The sequence below is a fragment of the Zootoca vivipara genome, chromosome Z2 (genome assembly GCF_965207765.1).
Source record: "Zootoca vivipara chromosome Z2, rZooViv2.hap1.1, whole genome shotgun sequence".
NCBI classification, from domain to species: domain Eukaryota; kingdom Metazoa; phylum Chordata; class Lepidosauria; order Squamata; family Lacertidae; genus Zootoca; species Zootoca vivipara.
The window spans coordinates 30,448,574-30,472,166 of NC_142585.1; the positions used below are offsets into that span (position 1 = coordinate 30,448,574).

Consider the following 23,593-nt stretch of genomic DNA (forward strand, 5'->3'; position numbering starts at 1 on the left):
AGCTCCAACTCCCCAACTGCCCCCACTGATTGTTAGTCCCACTCCCATTGAGAGTCAAAGCCCTAACTATCGCTCTCTGTCTCATGGACAGACAATCCCTGTCTGATCACAGGTCCCTGCCCTGCAGCCAAATTAGGAGGAGGGCGCAAGCATTAAGACGGCGGAGGCGCGGGGCGGGACGAGAGAGGAAACAGCCGTCAAGCAGTGAACGCTCTGAGAAAGAGCGGGCTGCGGGCACCTTTCTGTTGAATGCGCTCAAGGTCCAAATCCTCTCTCCCTTATTTAAACGGTTTTTAAACTCTTCTTAGAAGGTAACTGCAAAAAACAACACACATGCTAATCTCCTCCCCACCCGGACCCCACTCCAAAGCTATGCCATAAAAAACCGTCGGGAGCGCGAAGCAAGGAAGATTCCTCCACGGTGAATTCGGGGGTGAAGGGCTTCCTTCCTTCGCCCTCTGCGCATCCCGCCCGTGTCCCTGAGAGGTGCCTCTTCCCCTCTCTTTGTCTTTTCTTCCTCGCGCAAGTCAAAACGCAGCCGCGTTTGCCTGTTTTGGACTGTTTGTTGTGTCTGGAGAAGAGAATGTCAGCCACCCGGAGAACTTCTCGCACGACCTGCTTGGGGTTTAACCCCCCCCCCCAATTGCAACAGTTCCAAGCAGAATCCATCTAATGATTATCATCCCATAATAACCTTGTCAGGGGGCGCAAGAGGGCATTAAAGGCAGCCGGGGGCTTCCCCCTTCCCTCTGCCGGCCTCTACATGAAAACAGGGGGAATGCGGGCCTGTTTGCCCACCCATTCGGCGGGTGATCACAGTGATGCCTGGGTTAACTCTGGAGTAATCAAGGAGGTTGTAGGCTCGGGTCAGATGCTGCTTTGCTTTGTGAAGTCTCTTTTTCCGTGTGATTAGAAAGCACAGAGCTGGTGGCACCTACAAAGGTAAGATAAATGCATCTACATCATAGTATTTATTTCCTGTGAGTTGTGGGGGGAACGGACGCCTGTACATACCGGTAGTTGCACATTATTTACCAGCCTGCCCCCCTCCAATCCATCCAGTGCTGCTGCAAACAATTTAGCCCAGGAGAGACTGGATCCATTTTTGCTAGGCGGGCAAACTCCTACAACTTTTGGGGTGGGGGCTTACATTTAAAGATGAGGCTGGGGGAGGGGCTCTCTCCTTTTCTCTTGCAGGAATAAAAAGGAGCAGGAAGGTTGCAAGATCGCTCCATAGGGCAGCCCTGGTCACCTCACCTCAAGAAAAGGGAGATAGTAAAGTTGTAAGGGTTCAGAAAAGGGCGACGAAAATGGTCAAAGGTGTGGAGCGACTCCCATATAAAGCACTTGGGACTTTTTAGTTTATAGAAAAGAAGACATGGTAGAAAGTAATGAAAGTGTGCATGGTGTAGAGAAAGTGGGTAGATGTTTTTCTCCTTCCCTAGGAACTTGTGAGCATCCAGTGAAGGTAAATGGTAGATAAAAGGGTGGACTTCTCCACACAGCACACAGTTAAACTATGAAACTCCCTCCTACACGAGGCAATGATGGGCACCAACTTGGATGGAAGAATTGTGGTTTTCCAGATTTATAGATCAGCCACCCAGGTGCAGAAACCCCACTGATAAATATCCCTACATTTATCCCTGAGCTGCCCTCAACATTCCTAAGCAGGAATGTCCTGCTTAGTAAAAAGTTCACTTGAGTAGAGCCTGCTGGATTGGGCCAATGGCCCTTCTATTTCAGTAGCCTGTTCTCACAAAGTTGCCAACCTGTGGGAAACCTGCAAGCAGAATTACAGCCATTCTTTACCTGTGGCTCCTGCATTGCAGGGGGTTGAGCTAGATGACCCTTGGGGTGCCTTCCAGCATTACAATACTATTGTTCCTTTTCTTTTTACACAAGCTATTCCAGGTGTTGTGTCAGAGGGACGCGGAAAGCAAGGGAACCTAAATGGGGCCCCCAAGCTGGATCAGAATGTCACCATGAATAAGGCTTCATGGCCACAATATTACAAGGATGAACAGAGTGTTCAGCTGGCAGCAGATGGAAGACTGTTTGGCAGCCCTGAAAACAGATATGGAAGTGGGGGCCATCTCTCGCATCAGATGTGAACCAGCTTCTGGGTATAGGTTCCCTTTCTTTTAAACGTATGCTTTTTTGATATGCAACTGAAAAACAGTCAATAGGAAGGAAAATAGATTAAAAAATAATAACCATAACCTTGACTACGTGAAGTACAGAAATCGTTTGTATCATCATCATCAATAGTAAGGGGGGAAAATGAGGATCAACAGGTCAGAGTTTGCATCTGAATGAAATAGGATCTGAAATCAGATTAATCATCAGAAGGAAGGTTGCAGTGCTTGGAACTTTTTAGTTTATAGGAAAAAAGGACAAGAGGCAACATGATAGAAGTCTACAGAATTAATCAAACCATGGAGAAAGTTCCTCTCCCTCTCTCATAATGCTAGAACTCGTGGGCACCCAATGAAGCTGAATACTGTAAGATTCAGAGCAGGAAAAATAAAGGACTTTCCATGCAAGGCATAGTTAAACTATGGAAAGCTGTCCAGCAGGAGGCGGGGTGGCCCCCAACTCAGATGGCTTTAAAAGAGACATACTCATGGAGGAGGCGATGGCTCTACACTCCAGAGTTGGAAGCAATACGTTCTTCTGAACACTAGTTGCTGGAAACACAAGAGGGGAGAAGGCTCTTGTGGTTGGATTCCGCTTGCTGGTTTTCCACAGGCAACTGTTCAGGCTGTATGAGAACAGGATGCTGGACAAGAAGGGCCACTGACCTGATCAAGAAGGCTCTTATGGTCTTCTGACCAAAAGCCATCAAAAGAGGAAAAACATCAACAGGTTGGGGAGGGGACAGTCTGGAAAAAAGGGAAATTATTTGGGGGGAGGCAAGTGCCCCCCTCCACAGCGGTGTGTGAATCCTTGGATGTTTGCATAATAAAATTATTATTGGTTATAAAAATTATTAATGGAAGTCATCCTTCTTTTGATACCACTGAGGCTGAGTTTGATGGAAGTAGACAAGCATGAGGGGGAGCAGGTCTTGTCATCCTCTTCTCTTTCAGTCATCCTCCTGCTGAAAATCACTAATCCCCCCGCCCCAGAAAAAAAAAAACACCTGCTGGGGAAAATATCCAGGTGGATGCATTTTGTTAAAAACAAGAACCTGCTACGTCATGTAGAAAACCTGACTGTGCAACCCACAAGCCTGCGCTTCTCGGAAGCTGGGCAGTTGGCTCAGAGGAAAAAGTCTCAGGGCCCCTACAAGGTCTCTTCCAGTGAGTGGGGAGATGTGTATCCTTCAAAACCAACTTGTGCTGATGGAAGCTGGGGCTCAGGCAATCATTTGCCCCAAAGACTGACTTCATCTCAATCCCTGGCACAAGAAGAATTCTACTGAATATAAAAGATGTAAGATGACCTCTGTTGGTCTCTCAGGTGCTACTGGAAGGATTTTGTTTGTTTGTTTGTTTCTGTTGGATCAGGTCAGTCCAGCATCCTGTTCTCACAGTGGCAAACAAGATGCTTCAAAGGGCCTCCCTCAAGCAGGATTCGAGCACCAGAGCCCTCTGCCCTCCTGTAGTTTCCAGTAACTGGTATTCAGGAGCATTTCTGCCTCAAACTGTGGAGGGCAGAGCACAGACATTGTGCCTAGTAGCTCTCAGGGGCTGATACTTGCCTGAATCCAGATGCAGGCTTTAAGTTGATAGATTGCATTTATATCCCACTTTTGTTTTCCTACACAGAGCTCAAGGTGGCATACATGGCCCTTCCCCCCCATTTAATGCCCACTACCAACAACCCTGTGACAGTTGGGTTAGGTTAAGAGGCACTGAACTGGCCCATGGCCATCCTCAAGGAGCTTCATGGCCTAGTGGGGCCATGGTCTCTCTCAACTCCTTGTACCTTGGTCTCTCTCAGCTCCTAGTCTAACATTCTAAACACTACACCACACACTTGAGTGGGGTGTGCACTCAGTTCAGACTCATTCTTCCTTTACCTGTTCTCTGCTTTTGCCAAGCCTAGAGGCAAGATCTGCACATATTACGTTTAGGCCCAATAAATTTCTAGTGGGTTGCTTTGATGTTTTGTTGATAGCAGGCCAGGCAATGGCACGGTTTGACCTCGGATGCCTCTAAAATATCTTTTCCCCACCCATACATACCCAAAAGATCACAGCGTACTGCAGGTGGGGGCATCCTAAAGATATAATCCAATCAGGAGGCCTGTGCAGCCTGCTGTCAGACTTGGGCCTTTAGTGTGGTGGCACCTCCTACAGTTTGGAGCTCCCTCTCATTGCCTACCAAGACAGGGGCCTTCCCTATTGCCTTCTGGGAACCAATGAAATACCTCTTTCAACAAACCTTCTACATGGAGATCTTCATCCCAGCTGGCATCTATGTGGAAGGACCACAGCTCAGTGGTAGAGAACCTTGCCTTGCAGGCAAATTGCCCCAGGTTTGGTCCCCATCATCTCCTGGTACAGTGGGAGAGACTCTCTGCCTGAAATCCTGGAAAGCCTCTACCAGTCAGCATAGATAATACTGAGCTAGATTAACCCAAAGGTCTGACTCGGTATAGTGCAGCTTCCTATGTCCCCATACGTAATGGGCTTAAATTGCTTACATTCATGTGCTGTTGAGTTCTTATACAGTGGTACCTCTACTTACGAATTTAATGCGTTCTGAACACACATTTGTAAGTCGGAATTTTTTTTAAGTCGAATCCCATAGGAATGCATTGGGAGAAAAAAATCGTAAGTAGAAGCAACCCTATCTAAAAATTCATAAGTAGAAAAAAATCCTATCTAAACTGCATCCAAGATGGCGGATGGAGCTCCATTTGTAAGTAGAAAAATTCCTAAGTAGAGTTATTTGTAAGTAGAGGTACCACTGTATATGTAATGGATGGGTTTTGTTTGTTGGAAATTTGGTTGGTAAATTGCTTTAGGATGCCCTATGGGAATTGATTCATCAATAAGAACAATGCACCAGTGGAGATATAAATTAGTATTTATTAATAATCTTCCACACATACGTACCTCATGACAATGAACAAAAAAGAAACAAAAAAGAGGAGGTGGCTTGTTAGGTATGCTGTATCCAGACCTTGTAAGGCTTTGTAGCCACCAGCCCCTTGAATTGAGCCCAGAACAGGAATGAAGCCCTGCTGCGATGTGTTCCGATGATCCACCCACCACACCGATCGGCATTTTGCACCAGCCAGAGTGCCGTCAAGGGGAGCCCTACACAATGTACAGTACGTGATGTTTTCTAGCCCGGGGCGAAGTACGCATGGACGAATTAAGACAGATAAATCTGCTTCCTGGCTCATTCATACAGCAGCTCTCTGTATCAAACTCCAAAGTTCATGACTTCAAGACATGCAGGGGGCCGGGGTGGGGGTTGGTGTAGAGAGATAATGTGCCCCAGACTGTCTGTTTTTTTGACTCAGGCTAATAAAGGCAGAGGTTAAAAAAAGGTGAAGAGATTATTATTTTTTAAAGGACACGAATACTTTCTGTATCGAAAGACAGGATTTATCCCATCCATGAGAAATTACCTGGAATTCACAGTACATAAAATCAGTTCTTCCGACTGTGGGCTTTTAAGAGAGCAACAGAAAGCCAGCCGGTTTTGGAAGTAGCATTCTTCCACGCACCATTTGTCTTCAAAAGAAATATCTACATATTATTACCATTAAATTGAAGTAGAAAGGTCAGAGGCACTCGGGAGAAAACAGGGGCCCGATCCCGATCTTACAGAGGCAAACATGAACTACACACACACACCCCGGCGGTTGAGGAAATAATCCTCGTTCTCTGATCGGCAACTGTCTTGTGTTCCTTCTTAAATAGTTCTGCTCCCCCAGCCACCCTGTGCCCAAAGACGCAAATGAAATTTATTTCTATGGGAAAAACCAATAATATGAAAGTGATCCTTGTGTATCTTTATGCAAGTCTTTTAAGCGATTCTAAAACCAGAGTTAAATGTTCCAAATTTCCAGAAGTTTTTTTATTAAAAAAAGCCTAATTCTCATTACAAATTTAACCAAATTGAGTTCTGATTATACAAGGATTTTCAGCCTAATGGAAGCTAAATAGCTGCTCATGAAAACTATTAAGGATTCTCTCTGTAAACTACTTTGAGGGAGTGTGTGTATGTGCATTTTTCAAAACCATAAAGAAGTGTATAAATGTTATGAAATAAATAAGATGCAAAGGAAAGGAGGTGAGAAGAGAAGAAAAGACCCAACAGCTACGGGTACCACAGTGTGGATCCACGCTGCAGAAGTTCTGAACCATTATTCTACAGTTCCAATCCTGAATGGAATGCTTAACTGTACGGGCTGCAGAGAAATATTTCATCTGCAAAATATTTCATCTGCAAAAGGGATCCAAGTGTGTCTAAGTGTCTGTGAATCAAGCCCTTAAAACATCATCGTTGTTCACCAGGCAATCTGGGGAAAACAAAACAGTTAAGGTGCTGTGGGAAAATGCCTGACTCTCTGGTCCAAAAGCCACTTAAACCAGATAACCTCAGCAGAACAACCTGAAAGCACAATTTGTAAACACACAACTTGGACTTTTTGCTTTTTCTTTTCTTTTTTTAAAAAAAGGAATAGAGATAACAAAAGATCTAGATAAAGAACCTTGTTATATCTTTTCTCTTCCTCTTATTTCTGCATTATAAATAGCCTTGCTATTTGTTATAATTATTAACCTACCGTAACTACAAGGCATCTTCTCCTAGTAACGTTTGTTAGGATTCAGTTCTGAGCCACGCCACGAGTCACAAAAAGCAAAACCCAGCAATATTGTTTTGTCATTAAAAAAGCAAATACAAATACACACACCAAGAAAGAAAACTCTCTCTGGAAAGATTGCGATCTATTTTACAACAGGGACTTTAACAAGTAAGACGCTAATTAACAAATAAATGGCTGGGGGAAAGGAGTTGAGCAGGATAAGGGGAAATGTGATTACAGTGAATGGCCATATGTGCCCACCTAGATGTTTCTAAGCTGCTCTCTAATTTGTTTAGTCCACTTAGGGGTCCTCCCCGCTACAAGTCCACTTAAAGTTAGCAGCTGGATCATTCTGTCGTTAAAAAAAGCCTGAAGCAAACATGATCAGATCACCATTTATTTTTTTTAATTGTCTGTCTATAAGCTTATCTCTCGTAAACCACTTTCAATCTTAGATTGGAACATTCCTGTTACTAAACATGAAATGTAGTTGATGGCATTCCAGTGAAAGCACAGTCATATAATGGTGGCCACACTCTTTAAAAATAAATAAATCCGCACAGAAATCACGAATGAGAAGCTGGCGTACTTCTGAAAAATAATATCTTGAATCATAATAACCAGCCTTGAACACAGTCCAGATGTGCTTGGATTTCTCTCTCTCTCTCTCTGCTGTGTACTTCGTCCTCTCTGCTTTCCCTCAAGTTGTTGTTGTTAAAAAATGAGAAATTAGTAAGAGGGCTTGCAACAAAAATCTGCATAAAGCTACCAATGAGGAACTGCGTACGCAAGAACCGAGACAATGTGTGCAAACCTGAAGCTTTGAATCGGGCCTCGGCTCATATGGCAATTTGCTCAATTGGTCAGTAAACCGTTTTACCTTTTGAACAACAACAACAACAACAACAAGACTCCAGCTGCGGGTAACAGACCACGAGGTTCTTTTTCCAAGAGTAAAATGACTTCTCCATAAGGACTGCAGCTGATGCCAGAACTGCACCCCGCAGGCACCATAGAAAAGGAAGTGGTCATGTTCTGCTCGGAAGCGTGAACATGCTCGGTTCAGATCAATGACCTTCAGGTGAAGGAAGGCCTCACAAACTGGCCCATTAACTTCTCTCCCCCCCCCCCTTCAGCTGACCAAGTCTCGTCCTCCACGGAAACTGGACTGACCTACTTCCCTTCCAACAAATAAAGAAGCAGTTGAAAAATGAAGCGTGACAGGAACCGACACAGTGGGGGTACAGCAGAGCCTGCAAAAGCGGGGGGTGGGGGTGGGGGGACAGGATTTAAAAATGGCACAGGAGAAGTTTGCAAAATGGCCTAAGGACTTTGTGGGTCTTGATTTTTTAAAACCTCAACAAAACAAAACAAAACCCTAGAGCAGATGAAAGAAAAAAGCAGAAAAGTGGAGGTCATCCGAGATGGTCCAAAAAGGGTAAAGAGTGCAGGCTTTTGGTCCAAGAGGACAAGTGCTAGGAAGCTGCTTTGAAAGGACCCTGTAAGCCCAAAGGGAGGGATGACATGTTTACACGGGTAGATGTGTGCATAAAAAGACCCTTAACATGTTCAGTGGGGATTGCCTCCTGAAAAAATATTCCCAGCTCAACAGTGCCAGATCAAAACCTTTTAAAAAGGAGGCATCAAATGTAATGAACACCAGCCCTATAGGGAAGGATCATAGAACTGTAGTGTTGGAAGGGTCATCTAGCCAAAGGAAAAGGGGTAAGTGAGAAAATCCAACATAATGTTATTTATCACCAGGCTTTAATCTGTTAAGTGCCTGGATTTGCGTCTTCAGAATTGCATGGAAACTCCCAGGGCTTAGTCCTGACACTGAAAATGAACAGGACCACTCAACATACCACAGAATATTTGCTCCAGCACTGATCAGTGCCGGACATTTGCTATGCAGGCTTCCTCACAAATGATTCAAGCTGTACTGAGCCCAGGTTTAGGAAAAGGTGGTCAAAGGAGTACCCTGGATTGAAGGCAGGTCAAGCCCCAGAAAAGCCACCCAGACTGGAAAGAACTAACAGTGCAAAGCTTAGGCTTAAGTTAGTTGCAGGCATCTAACTTATGGCCAACATTCCCCCGCTGCAACATCAGGAGAGCTATTTGCTTAATTGTTTTTGGCTGTGCTGTCCTTCGGAAATGCAGAATATTGTTTATGTGACAAGCTCACTCCACTGAAAGAACTTGAAGAGGAACAAAGGATGGAGAAACCCATATGGCTGCAACTGGGTTATCCACTGAAGGAGAGTTTTTTTTTTATTTTAAGCACCTATAAATCAAAAATCCTTATCTTAGCCCCAGCAATTTATTCATCGCTAATCTCCCCACATCAAGAGAAAATCAAAAGCCACTCACAGGGCAAACAGATTATGAAGCTACACAGCAACTTCACTCCCAAGGGAATAAATAACCTTTAAGGAGATCGATCTGCACATAACATCAAGGAGGGGGAAAGACCACACACAATCCCACCCCACACATGCTCTTTGCTTGCGCTGTCGGGAGAGTGCAAAGCTAAAATGAAGCAGCCACCACTCTCTCGCTGTCAGGTGGGATTTAAAGCACCACAAAGAATAAAGGTGATGGAGAGGCAACCAACCTCCTTACTCTGCAGGAACCTTAATCTGCATTTTGGGGGGGGGGACTCTTGGAAGCCTAAAAGCAACCGTCATCTTGGGAAATAATTGGAGGTACCGGTAAAGAGTGATAAACCTGATGCATAAAATGCAATGTGCAATCCAAAGCAAGCTATTCAGAAAACAGGTCCCACAAGTTTTGCAGAGTCTCTAGGAAATGTGCACAAAGCTATATCCATTTATGGGAAGAGATGGCTGTGGTGGCAGGGGGATGGGAATAAAAGAGGCCAAGGCTAGGTGTGCATTTGCAAGCTCTGGTTCAGGGGTAGCCAACATGGAGGCCACTGGTAACGCTGGCTGGGGCTGCCGGAGACCAGTTACACATGGAGAGCACAGCGCTGGGTGCCCATGCTCTTGCCACAAGGATTTTCATTCAGCCAATGTGCCACTCTGTACAATGGTGTAGATGACCCTTGGGGGTCTCTTCCAACTCAGGGGTTCTGTGATTCTATGAGCAGGAGACCCAATGTGGTTGTTAAGGGTGTTGGGCTATTGTCTGGTGAGCTACCCAGCATCTCTGGCTATGAGGTGTAACAGGGTTGTTTTGAGGGTAATGTGTTGGGTGAGGGAAGAGAACTATGTACACACTACCCTGAGCTTCCATCGAGAAAGGGGGGCTAAATATGCAATAAATAAATTAAATATTCCCAGTCCCTTCTGAGCTTTTATTATCACTGAGTGATCAGCCAAAGTTAAGCACTTTTCAAGTTACATTTTGTTTTAACAGGAAATAATTTCAGCATTTGCTTGATTCACCTATGAAAATGAATGGGTCTAAAAAATGGTGGAATGGTGACTCTAGTCTGTTTGTTTTTGTATGATAAAGTGGGGTTGGGGAGACAAGCTGGCAGTCTTCTCTCAAATTGCTCAGTAAAAAATAAACCTGTTTCCAATTTGTAGCATTACGGGAAAAGACAGGGCTAACAGATATACAGTATTACTGTGCAGCTGGTACCTAGCTTTTAAAAACTTTATTAATGTTATTTGACAAATAACTTATTTGTGTAGTTGCATCTAGCTGTTTTGCTTTCTTGGGTAGATCTATCATGTCACCCACCACCACCAAAGTTCTGACTACGGGTCTTATGACTGGGTTGGTGAGGGAGAGGAGACATTGCCGTCTGTCCAACAGAGCTGCAGTCCATTTTCCGGTAAAACGAAAATGAGCTTTTCTATACTTGCCCGTAAGCAATTCATTACCCCTGCTGTCTGCACCAGCAAGATTCAGCTGTTCCATTCTGAGGAAAGTGGGCTTTACCACCCAGTGATAATGTGAGAAATAAATATTATTCAACAGCTCAGATTGCAATTCTTTAAAATCGCAACGGGACTGGGAGTCACAAATGCAAAGGCCTAATTCAGCTCTATTGACATCAATGGGAAGCCTTCCCATTATATTTCACAGAGGATCCAGCCCAATAAAAGTATTAGAAAGGGAAAGGGTAAGCAACTGCTTACAAAGTAATTTAATTATTTAAAATAAAATAAAAACCCACTTGGGTACACTAGCTTGCTTCTCATCCGCAATCTATCAGATTTCTACATCTGAAACTCCCAAAATGTTTCCCACGGTGTGGGGAATGCAAAATTGATACAGCACATTCAAGGATGTCACTCCAAGGGGAATTTAAATGCTTTAAAGGATCTAAAACCACTTACTCCCTAAAAGTCCCTAAAATGACTTCTTGGGAAGCAACTGAAAAGTTATGGTCACCGTTCCAGGTATTAGGCGTGCAAAATCTTAAATTCTATCTATTTACACTTTGTCCTGGACAGAACTGATTCTTGCTGTATGTATAAAAGGGCCAAAAAAGAAGGTTGGTGGAGACACATAGCAGATGTGTTCACACGTGAATCAACTTTTGACTCACGGAGACCCGAACAATGAACCCCATTTTCTCTGACTCAAAAGCTTCTATGGGTCAGCATCGATGCATCGCCCAAGATGCCTGCAAGCACTACACAGGTACCACTTGCATTGCTCACCAGTAGTTTAAGGTAAAATCTGGACAGTGCCCCTTCCATGAAAATGGGGAGGGGGGGCATGGGAGGGGGAGCTGCAGGCTAAAGCCCAGGGCAGCATGACCGCCGTGCTTATATCGCCGAGCTGCATTTTGAGAAAGCAGGACAAAATGGCGGGCGGCTCAAGTCGTCAAACCGAAAGCAGCCCGATATGAGAATCATGCCTACAAGCAAAGGAGCTCTTTCTGTGCTGGTTGTACATTTCACTGATCAATGTGCACAGAACCTCTTGCCTTCCCCCTACCCCACTGTATTATTCCACCCCCACCCAGCACTTCTCCTCCCAACATGTATCATAAAGACACAATCAGGCAAATGCGACACTGGATTCGACTGCGATGAGTCCCACATATAATTTGTGCATGCCATTTTGTACAGGCAGAGCGTCCCATGTAACTGTAACGATGAAATGCCTTTGCAAAATCATGCAGTAGTTTATTAGGATCCCAAGTTATCAATTCAGTATCTTTGTTGTAAAATTTTATGGGAGGCTTGGGTTGTGGCCACCCATAACGTTTTTCCAGACTACCGTATGAGCCTTTGGGGCATGGGTCAATTCATGCTTTCTTTCTTTTTAATTTTATTTATTTGTGCTTTCCACCTCAGCCTCTGGATAGGAAAGGCTGACAATCTAACCCGTTCATTATCAAATGAAATAAATATTAAACAAAGATGCTAATGCAAATCTGTCTAAACCTGGTTAAGCTCAAACACTATAATTTTAAAGTCACTTTAAACACATTCTAGCATCCTAGAATGCATAAACACATTCTAGCATCCTAGTCCAAGCAACATCGTAGTCCATAGGACTACAGTGCTTCAGTTTAAGGATCTTTTGATTTGGGCGGCAAAACAGATTGTAAGAATGAGACTCGCTCCTTAAGGAATTAGGGATCCTTAATCGTATATAGCTGAAGCCAAGATTAAAACGTCCTTGCTTACGCTTCTTTTTGTTAAGGGATCATATGAATCTGGTTTCGAGGAAGCCATCACCACTCCTATAAAAGTGCACTGCATTTGACTGTTGCTTGTAAAAAATAATAATAATACATGTTGATGTGGAGACTTTACTACTAGTGGCAGAAATTTTATTGCCCAAACAAATGAAGTCATTGTTACATCACTAGAGCAGGCATGAGGTACTCAGGGAGTGATAAGTCTGAGTTCCTTTACAACTGGATTCTAGGAAAGGAGGGGCCTGATCCTTGTCTCCCATTTTAAACTCATGGCCTCACCACTAAGACTGTCAACACAGGCGCCACTGGTGAGATGGAGACAGGCTAGCTAAGGAGTGTGCCAGGACAACCAGCACACAAGATAACTAGGTATTTAAAAAATCCATAAGCTATTGCCAGCTGTTGAGACAACCAGATGCAGGGGGACAGACACAGAATGGGTGTGTGGCAAGGGTAAAAGTCCAGTGCCCACCAACTGAACAACTGAGGTTCAGATGTTAAGGGGAAAGTCTCATCCAGTACAGTGGGCCTTCCCTCAAATAAGCATGGTTACACCTGCAACACCAATGCAAGTATCTCATGTTTCAGCTGCTCCAGCTAAGCAAAGAGAAAAGAAACATTTCTTTTTATTAAAAAAAAAACCTGCATATGCATACCTTTATATAAAGGCCCGTACTGATCAATTCTTTGTTTAAATTCTTTATATCAATTGCATTTTCCAACTTTCTCTTTAGAAAGTAGCTTGCAAAAGTTATTAACTGCTTACTATATTTGTCAACCAACTATGAGATCTCTTTTGCGTGTAAATAATATTTGCAGCACAGCTTAACTCAAAATGCAATCTCAAAAGGGGTGAGAATTCAGAAGTGAGAGTTCATCCACATTTATGGGCAAAATTTTACTTAGCTCAATTTACCTATGCTGTTGTCAGCATTTCTAGAAACTCGCTAGAGCACCCAGAATACAGACAACATATATATATATATATATATATATATATATATATATATATATATATATATATATACACACACACATACTGAAATGGCCCTGATCATTATCAAGAGACTCAAATATTCAAAGTGTGTGGGGCAGGAGGAAGAAAAGAACAAATTTAAATATGAATAATCACAACTCCATATACCTAATGGATCGCAAAATCACCTTTCAAAGTCTTGGTTTCAGAGTATAGAAATTCTGGCGCAAGCACCTTCTCCGATGAGTCATGAGAGAAGCAACAGCAGTGAACTCTGCCAGAACCTTGCTCAAAACAACAAAATAATGCTACATTCATGCAGAGCCTGTGGACTCCAACTGTATTGGGAATCCAGAATGCTGCTAAAGCCAATGAAATGTCAGGATTTCTAAACAATACCCCCAAATCCTGACATTCAGTCAGAGTGAAGAAAGATGCATCATGGTCAGGACTGAACAAATTGACAATTTACCCCAAGAAAACTGGGGTAAGTTTTTGGGGGGGTGGGGAGGGTTAATATAGTTTTTGCTTTATCTACACTTGATCGGCAAGCTCAGCAGGGAGGTTGCAAACCTGATGGTATTTACCTGTGAGTAGCTCCAGAGCAGTGTGGGCCTTGAACCAGCAACCATTAGGTTGAAGCCCTCCTTTGGACCCCTGCCCTGCACCAATTTACACCCAAGGAAATTTCAGGAGATGAAAAAGGTCATGCACCCCACCCCCAAACCAGGCTTAATTAAAAAACCTGGTTGCAAACATCCCCTCTTCTTTTTGCAAACCTGGGATCTTTCCCCTCCAACCTGCCTGCAAGTGTTTTGCAAAACCCTACCAGCCCTTGGCAGTAATGTCTAAGCCCGTTAGCCCTTTACCTCATGTCTCCGTAGGCTCCCGGGTAGCCCTCCATCCACGGGGTGAGCTCCGTCTTGATGCAGCCGGCGGCAGGGGCGAAGGGCATCCTGCCCACTACGCCCCCGGGGTACCATACCTCTGACGGTGGGAGCTCTGCGCACTCTTGCCCAGACGGCGGGCCCTGGCTCCTGGCGTAGCCGAAGGAGGCCGGGGGTGCGCCTTCGTAGAGCTGCCCTTCCTCGGTGAAGAAGGGGTGCCAGCCGGGGCCGGGAGGGCCGGCATAGTGGGGCGCCAAGGCAGCAGGCACGTCCCCGGCGCGCCTGCACTGCGGCCCCCAAACGGTACCGCTGGGTGCGTACTCCAAGGGGCTCTCCAGCTTGATGCGCCCATGTGAGGCCAGGGCCAGCTGGAAGTTGTAGTAGTCTCGGTTCGGGAAGGCTCCCGACGGCTCCTCCAGCTCCGGAGAGCTCTTGTAGAGGCTCATGTGCCCTGGCACGTCCATGGCCAGCGCGCCCTCGCCGCCAGCGCCGCCACCAGTGCCTCCCTCCTCGGCTTCTACGATCTTGCAGCCGCCCAGAGTTAGGGGCCGAGCGTGCGCGCCAGCGAACATGCAGTCGCCGCGGGTCGCCGCCACCTCGCCGACGCCGGGCGCATCAAGCGCTTCCACCGCCAAGCCCATGGAGGCGGAGACGGCTTTGCACAGCTCCTTGGCGCTCTCCCCCAGGTAGTCAGTTTTGTCAGATGGGGCTTCCTCGCCTCCTCCGCGGGGCTCGCTTCCTTCCGCCGCCTGCAGAAGACTGCTCTCACCCAGGATGTCTTTGAAGTCTCCCGGGCAACTCTGGAAAGAGGGGCCTCCTAGCAGGGCCAGAGAGGACGGGGCGGACGCGGACGCGGACGCCTCCCGCTCATCGGGGGGCTGCAGTGTTTTGCTCACCTGGGGCTGCTCCTCCAGCGGCAGGTAAGAGGGCGAAGCCGGGTCTTGCTGCTGGGCGCTGGGCTCTTGCAAGTGGGACCCCGAGGAAGATGACCCCGCCGTCGCGGACGCCGACGCCTGGTGGCTGGGGCCAGCCTCCTCCCGCAAGAGTCCAGGGCTCTGGAACGCTTCGCGGACACTCTGAAACAGGTTCTGGAAGGCACTTCGAAAAGCTTTCGCCGGCGGCCGAGGATAGACTCTGCCCAGACCGACGTGCACCTCCATGATCTCTCCTGTGGCTGGACGGCAAGGGGTGTGGGGGTCTGCCTGGTGTGTTTTTCTCTGGCTCCAGGTAGGTTGTGGAGACTCCTCGACTGGGCGGGGTGTCAGCTGCGAGAACCGGGCTTTTCTACCAGCTTCCGACGGCGACCAGCAGGGCCATCCCTTGGGCCGTCGGGGCACGCGCGAGGCGCTCCGAAATTGGAGCAGGTGCAGTGTCAGTGGTGTGCCAGAGAAGAGCCGGTCGGCCCTGGCCGCTCAGGTCCGACGCCCCCCGCCTGGGGAAAAGCAGAAGTCAAGGCGCTAGTCCGCCGTTTTTGTTGTTCTTTTTTGTTTTTTTCAACTTTCCCAGCCGGAGCAAAGACGCAGCCGTTGGCAGTTGTTGCTGTTGCAATTGCAAACTGATGCCTCTCTCGCAGGGGTGAGCTGAGGTTACAGCCGGGAGAGAGAGAGCGGCTGGAGGAGAGAGAGCGCCGCGGCCCGCACACCCCCTCCTTTACTTGCAAGCTCCGCGGACGGACGGACGCTTTGGAGGCAAGCCGGGCCGCCCGGAGAAGGTGAACCCGGGCGCGGAGGGAGGGCGGAGACGGAGGCTGGCGAGCCGGCAGGCCGGGGAGGAGCAGCGATGCTAGTCGCCCAATCGGCGCAGCGGCCGAGGAGATCCCTTGGATCCGGGGCGGAGAGATCGGCAACAAGTCGCGGTTGGTGGGATAGAAGCAGTAAAAGTAAGTGGCTTCCCTGGGCTGGCCACGCCGCGCGCTCCCGCGCTCGGCTCCGCTGCTGTCGCCCGGCGCGCCTCCGGAGGATCGTGGACAGGGCGGGGGAGAAGGAAGCCGGTCCGCCTTCGCTCGGGTTTTATGCGTTTCCCTTCCCGCCCCTTTGGACTCCGATTCCGGGGAGGAGATTGGCTCTGCACTCTCGCTCCGCCTGAAAGCGCTGCGCCGCGCCTTGCTCGCTCTCGCTTTCCCCTGCTCGGCAGTCTGGCTCGATGGCCTCAAGAGATCTCAAGCCGCGCTTTAACTGCGTACAGCGGGCAAGGTTGCGCCGATCCGGGGCCGCTCGGCACTGCTGTGCCTTCTTGGCAACTGCTCGGCACATATGCATGCCGAGTTCCACCACGTGTCCGACGCCGGAGCTTGCAGAGAAGCCTCTCCACGCAAGGGAGCGCGGGTTCAGAGCTCACTCAAAGCGCTCGCAAAGCCTCAGATACCGATCTAGGGATCGCTCAGCAGTAGCGAACGTGCGACGCCGCTGTAGTCGCTACAGCGCTATGCAATCATAGTGGTGCTTCATAATGGTTAGAGCGTGGGACTAGGACTTGCGAGACACTAAGATTCTAATCCCCACACTCTGCCATGAAGTTTTGAGTGCAGCATTGGGGGCCAAGCACTGCCTCTCTCAGTCTTACCTCACAGGGCTGTTGTGGGAATTAAATGAGGGGGAGACTTGTGTGTGCTTCTTGGAAAAACCTAAGGTTGGATATAAATGCTCTAGCCATCCAACCAACAGCAACATCTGGAGCGTTGATTGCTCCATGCACTGGGGTGTTCCAGCAAATTGGGGCAAGGCTTGCAACTTGTGGGGTGTTTCCAGGTGGCTGCATATTGTAGGGTGGCTGCTCCAATGGCAGGCGTTCCTTAAAAACCTCGTATTGAGTTTTTGTTACATGCAAAAGCATATATAGACACTGAAATAAAGCAGGTAAGCAATGAAGAGAAAGGGAAAAGGCATCACAGTGAAATAGCAACAGCAAACCAGCCTTCCTAACAAGCCTGGCAAATCTGGAACTACCAGTATAGTGAGTGAGTGAGTGAATGTATTTCTATGGGTTCGTACACATTTCTGCTTGTCCCACTCCTCTCCTTGGGAAAAGGATTCACTGCTGATTTGGAGCAAATGTCAGTTGGTTTTTCTGTGGGTTGACATTAGTTCCAATACAGTGGTAAAGAGCGGGTTTTCCTGAAGAAAGTGGTTGGGGCAGGTGGAATACCTCTCAGACCTGTGCACGAGTGGTAGTGTGAGCAAGCTCAGAATTTCTTTCCATTCAAATGAATTCCCAAAGCAGCTTACAGACAACAAGTACCGTGTATTTCGGGTCTATTGGCTGCAATAAAGCTCTTTCTGTGTGTGACAATAAATAGCAAGAACAAAACGGAACATTAAAGGTACAACGTAAGTCATAAAAATTAACAAATCATCAGTGAAACAATAGCAATCTATAAAGCGCTATTAACAAACCAGCAACTAAAAAATAAGCTGAACACCACATCTGCAGCTCAGGACATATTATATGACTCCTTGTAACTAGCTAATCTGATAATGCTGATGCTCCTTACTTAGACCTTGCTGCTTTAACCCATGTGTAAGTATGCTCATTCTCTGTGCCTATTTTATGGTTTGTTTTCCTCTTTTTTCCAATTATCACCTGCTGTTACAATTGTTTTCTCTGTTCTATATGCAGTCATACCTTGGAATCTGTTCCAGAAGTCCATTCGACTTCCGTTCGAAAACCAAATTGTGGCTTCTCATTGGCTGCAGGAAGCGCCTGCAGCCAACCAGAAGTCGCAGAAGCCCCGTCGGACGTTCGGGTTCCAAAAGAGTGTCCACAAACCGGAACACTCACTTCCGCGTTTGCAGCGTTTGGGAGCCAAAATGTCCGACTTCCAGGGCATTCGGGATCCAAGGTACGACTGTACATTATAAAATGAAAATAAATACTCTGAAAGAAAAAAAAATTAGACACAACAGCAAACCGGCATAGCCCCCCCAAAATTGTATTTCCCCGATTATCAAATGGTATTGAAATACGACAATAAAGATTGAGAAGCCAGAGGGATTAATATAAGCAAAGAAAGGAAACAAATCTGCATCGGGATTCTCAGGTTGAGCCTCCTCCCCAGACCACCCACCTGCATGTCTTTCTTATTTGTTTATTTATTTATTTATTTATTTTGCAGCAGCCGTGCTGTGTCTGACTTCTGTAACACTGGAACTCATGGGCATCCAATGAAACTGAATGTGGGAAGATTTAGGACAGATAAATTTCTCCACACAATGCGTAGTTAAATTATGCAACTCCCTCCCACAGGCAGTGGTGATGGCCTCTAATTCAGATGGCTTTACAAGAGGATTAGACAAATTCATGGAGGATGAGAGGGCTGTGGATGGCTGCTAGCCATGATGGCTATGCTCTGACCTCCATTGTTGGAAGCTGCAAGGCTTTTGAGCACCAGTTGCTGGAAATTGAAGGAGGGGAGAGTTGCAATGGCACTTGTATCCTGTTTTACCACAGGCATCTGGTTTAGGGTTACCAGAAGTCCCCGGTTCCCAGGGAGAGTCCCCAGATTCACCAATCTGTCCCTGGACAAAATATGTCCCTGGATTTTAATTAATGTCCCCGGATTTATGCCTGGGGACTTCCGGTGAGGCAACATGGCAGGCACCATGGCAGCGAGCAGCACTGGAGGTCCTGGCCACTTCAAAGTTGCAGCCAGCCAATCCGCTGGCTGGGGGGGGGGTATTTAAACCAAGATGCGAGCCAGAGAGATTCTTTCTGGCTCACTTGCTCAATCAATGCTCGCCCCGAGCTGCCTACAGCAGAAGAGCCTGAGGCGCTCTTCTGCTGCGGGCTCCATGCGCCCGAGTTGGGGGTGGGAGAGAGGCATTGAGGCGGTGAAGAAGAGGAGAAGCATAGAAAAGAGCTGTGCTACATTACGAGACAGAGAGATGGAGCGTGGCGGCAGCTTCTCACGGGAACAAAGGGGCGCAAAAGCGAAGGCTGAGGGTGATGCTGGGCTTGAGGGCATCCTAATCAAGTTTGCAGATGACACCAAATTGGGAGGGGTGGCTAATACCCCAGAGGACAGGATCACACTTCAAAATGACCTTAACAGATTAGACAACTGGGCCAAAGCAAACAAGATGAATCTTAACAGGGAGAAATGTAAAGTACTACACTTGGGCAAAAAAAATGAAAGGCACAAATACAGGATGGGAGACACCTGGCTTGAGAGCAGTACATGTGAAAAGGATCTAGGAGTCTTGGTAGACCACAAACTTGACATGAGTCAGCAGTGTGATGCAGCAGCTAAAAAAGCCAATGCAATTCTGGGCTGCATCAATAGGAGTATAGCATCTAGATCAAGGGAAGTAATAGTACCACTGTATTCTGCTCTGGTCAGACCTCACCTGGAATACTGTGTCCAGTTCTGGGCACCACAGTTCAAGAAGGATACTGACAAGCTGGAACGTGTCCAGAGGAGGGCAACCAAAATGGTCAAAGGCCTGGAAACGATGCCTTATGAGGAACAACTTAGGGAGCTGGGTATGTTTAGCCTGGAGAAGAGAAAGTTAAGGGGTGATATGATAGCCATGTTCAAATATATGAAAGGATGCCATATAGAGGAGTGAGAAAGATTGTTTTCTGCTGCTCCAGAGAAGCGGACACGGAGCAATGGATTCAAACTACAAGAAAGAAGATTCCACCTAAAAATTAGGAAGAACTTCCTGACAGTAAGAGCTGTTTGACAGTGGAATTTGCTGCCAAGGAGCATGGTGGAGTCTCCTTCTTTGGAGGTCTTTAGGCAGAGGCTTGACAGCCATTTGTCAGGAATGCTTTGATGGTGTTTCCTGCTTGGCAGGGGGTTGGACTGGATGGCCCTTGTGGTCTCTTCCAACTCTGATTCTATAATTCTATAAGAGGGCTGTGTGTGAGTCCGCCATTTGTCCACCTCTGATAATGAGACGACACCACCGCTAGTTAAATCTCCATAGAGAATGCACATGCCCTCCAGTGGTCTCCCAGTTGTGGGAAGCCAGTGCCTTGTGTGTGTGTGTGTGTGTTTTAATGTGTGTTTTCCCAAGACCAGCAAGTGCCTTTACTCCCACTACTCCTATAGTCCAGTGGTTTTCAACCAGTGTGTTGTGGCACCCTGGGGTGCTTTGAATGATGGTCAGGGGTGCTGCGGGCAGCCCTGGCCTCTGTCCCTCTTTCCTTCCCTCCCTCCTCTGATGCCCCCCAAAGGTTTGTGTGGCTGTTTGCTGCAGTAGCCCTGGCTACAAGCTCCGCAGGTGAATGGTGCCTCTGGGGCTGGCCAGGGGGTGCTGGCTGCCAGGAGCTAAATAAGCAAGCAAGTGGGCGAGCCCAGCTAGCCAATCCATCAGCCCTAATTTTATGGCCTAATTTTATATGTTGTATTTATATTTTCTAGGAAAAAATGCCTACTTGGGCTCTGTTTAAATTTCTTCCCATTCTGTGGGCAAAACAGACAAAACCTGCTTAAGTTTAGGTCCATTTTTTCTTTGATTTCTTAAAAAAATATGAGGCATGGAAATGGGAATACAAATCTAATGAAATATCTTTCTGGCGTTTTCTTTTTTTCAAAATCCAGAGAACAAGCAAGTAAGAAATGTTTGCCTTTTGGAAATCCTCCTGGTAACTCAACCAAAATTCATCTGCAAGGTGCGTTTAAATGCAAGATTTTTAACTTGGGGTGGTGCTGTGTCCCCCCCTTCTTTCTACCCACAATTAAGCTACACATTGACTTAGGATCCCGTCTGCTTGTGATTATCCTAAAGATGACCTCTTAGCCTTTCTATTGACTGCTGCTCGTATGGAGATAGCCAGATGGGCTGAACATTGATTCTTGATATAACCGAGTATGTTCAATAGCATTGGCTGAGAAACCAACATGCCAGGTGAGAGCAGCAAAGGGCAAACACAATCCATATTCCTTTTATAACATATGGCAAATGTTTAAGGAACACATAAATTGTTCAGACTGTGGCATGAATCCACCCAACACTCATGGGAAAATGTGGTGTGATCTCTTAGAGTAATCAAATTAAACTTTAACACATGGCACGATAAAAGTCTGTATTTTTGTCAGGACGAGTTACTTGCTGTTTGCTGTTGTAACAATTGTTTTGTCAGACTAGTTCAGCAAAGTCCTCTCTTACATTCTAACCCTCACTGGGTACAGGATCCCAAGAAATGGGCTCAGGACATCATCCAGACGGACCATCCAAACCCACAACATCATTATCTGTTGAACCCTGAACCTCAAGCATCACACATTTTGGTGATATAATTTGCTTATTAAATTGTTATTACAAAGGGAGCTGAGGATGTTTAGCCTGGAAACGAGGAGGCTGAGATTTGAGGGCTATGCTCTGCCCTCCACAGTGGGAGGCAGCAATGCATCTGAATGCCAGGTGCTGAGAACTTCAGGAGGGGAGCATGCTCATGTCCTGATTATGGGCTTCCCATTGGGGCATCTGGTTGGCCACTGTGACAACAGGGTGATGGGCTAGATGGGGCAGTGGCCTGATCCAGAAGGCTCTTCTTATGTTCTAATAATTCATAGAGGATAAACTACTAGGCATGGTGTCTATGTGCTTCCTCCATGGTCAAAGGCTGTAAGAGCACCCTCCCAGCCTGTGGTTTCCAGCAACTGCTATTCAGAAGCATTGCAGCCTCCGACTGTGGCAGCAGATCAGAGCCGTCATGTCTAGCAGTTGCCAGCAGCCCTCTCCTCCATCAATTCATCCAAACTCCTTTAAAGCCATCTAGGTTGTGGGGCATCATTTCCTCCAGCGGGAGCAAGTTCCATAGTTTTAACTATGTGCTGTGTGAAGAGGGACTATAGCATGGCAATGGCTCAGTTAACAAGGAGCTTGCGTCGGAAAGGCAGACACAAATGAATTGTCTCGGAGCCTCTCTCCATTTCAGTAAGATGTGTGCGGAATTTCAGATCGGAATGACTTTGCAGTTCCAACTGCTGTGATTTTGTGCAATAAAGTTTACTGTGTGTGGTAAGGACTGCAGAGGGAAAATATGCTAATTTTCTATATCATTTGCATTCAGGACTAGGGGTGGGGGGAAATATCCCCCAATTTATTGTGAAATGCTTTACCCCAGTCAAAACATATTTTCTCTTCCTCTGTCTGAGTTCAGTTCTAATACAATCCCACTTGTCAGAATCCAAGCCTTTGAATGTCCCAGAGCAGGTGTAGCTAAACTCTTACGTGCTGGATTGAATCTCTTTAAAAAGCAGGAAAGGGCTATTGAAACTAGAGGTACAAAGGGGCCTCTTTGTATCATAAACTAATGCATCTATCCATCCATCCTTTTCCCCCCTATGGCAGAGTGACATACAGTTGTTTTAAACAAAGAAGCCATCTGCACATTGAAACCAGCATAAGTGATCAATCTAAAAGGACAGTTCTGGGTTGTTGTAGTTGCTGTGTAGTTGCTGGTGAGAGAGAGTAGGAAAGTCCATGGCTCACAAAGAGACTGTCCAAAGAGCCCGAAGAGGACCTCCTCTGGGGAGGGTCTCCTCACGAGCCATGAGGACGTTTCCAGAGTGCTCCCCACTTACAGACATTTCACTTATGTCTGTGGGTTTGGAACATAACCCCCATGTTAGTGGGGACTCACCTGTATGTAATGAGGGCACCAGGCAGGGTTCCCCAGGGAGAGCATTCTACAAATAGGGAGCCACCACCCAGAAGGCCCCACTCTTGTGTTGTCCCCACAAGGGGCACATGGAGAAGAGCATCAGATAACAATAACAGAATCTCGGTTGATTCCTATGGGGAAAGGTGGTCCTTGACGTATTGGGGTCCTAAGAAGCATAAGGCTACCTGGTATGTCAATGGCAGAAATATTTTTCATCTTCGCATCCATATATATGGCCTGAATCTCACACTAAGAATCACCATTCCCCAAAGTTCAAAGCACTTAGAAGACTTGTGCACAGGCCTATGGCATAAGTTTGACATAAATTTGCATTGCAGGTGGTGTGACTAGATGATCCTTGGAGTCCTCCCAACTCTACAATTCCATTATTCTGTAACATTTGCATGTGCTGATTTGTTTGTATATATGGAAATCTAGGCTCAAATTGTATTTATTAAAAAATATTTTCCGGCTGCTTTTCTGGCCAAATGATCACTTACTACAAGCACCCTCTTCATACCTCTGTGGGTTCTGGGAGACAAGCAGGGAGGGCACCTGGTCTTAGCAGGGGTGGAAGGCTCCCTGGCTTCTTCAGCAGCCTGCCTCATCTCTGCCTCTTGCCCCCCCCCCATGCAGCCTCTGCTTCTGCCTCTGGACTGCTCTCTGCCACAGCCTCTCCCTGCTCACTAAACCCTGTTACCTCTTCAGCTTCCG

At 46.7% G+C, this 23,593-nt stretch overlaps 1 protein-coding gene and 1 long non-coding RNA gene across 2 annotated transcripts in view; one reads left to right on the top strand and one right to left on the bottom strand.

The window, feature by feature from the left end:
- The window catches only part of AR (androgen receptor), a 218,707-nt gene extending 202,547 nt beyond the window's left edge, over positions 1-16,160 (bottom strand). The window contains exon 1 of the mRNA XM_035113210.3: positions 14,249-16,160. Coding sequence (XP_034969101.1) covers positions 14,249-15,426 — 1,178 coding nt within the window. The 5' untranslated portion in view covers positions 15,427-16,160. The remainder of the gene's footprint in view (positions 1-14,248) is intronic.
- On the top strand, positions 16,007-23,354 carry LOC148686614 (uncharacterized). Its single transcript, XR_015948687.1, has 3 exons — positions 16,007-16,145; positions 20,811-20,881; positions 21,402-23,354. It is a non-coding gene; the product is annotated as an uncharacterized LOC148686614 (long non-coding RNA).
- The last annotated feature ends 239 nt before the right edge of the window (positions 23,355-23,593 follow it).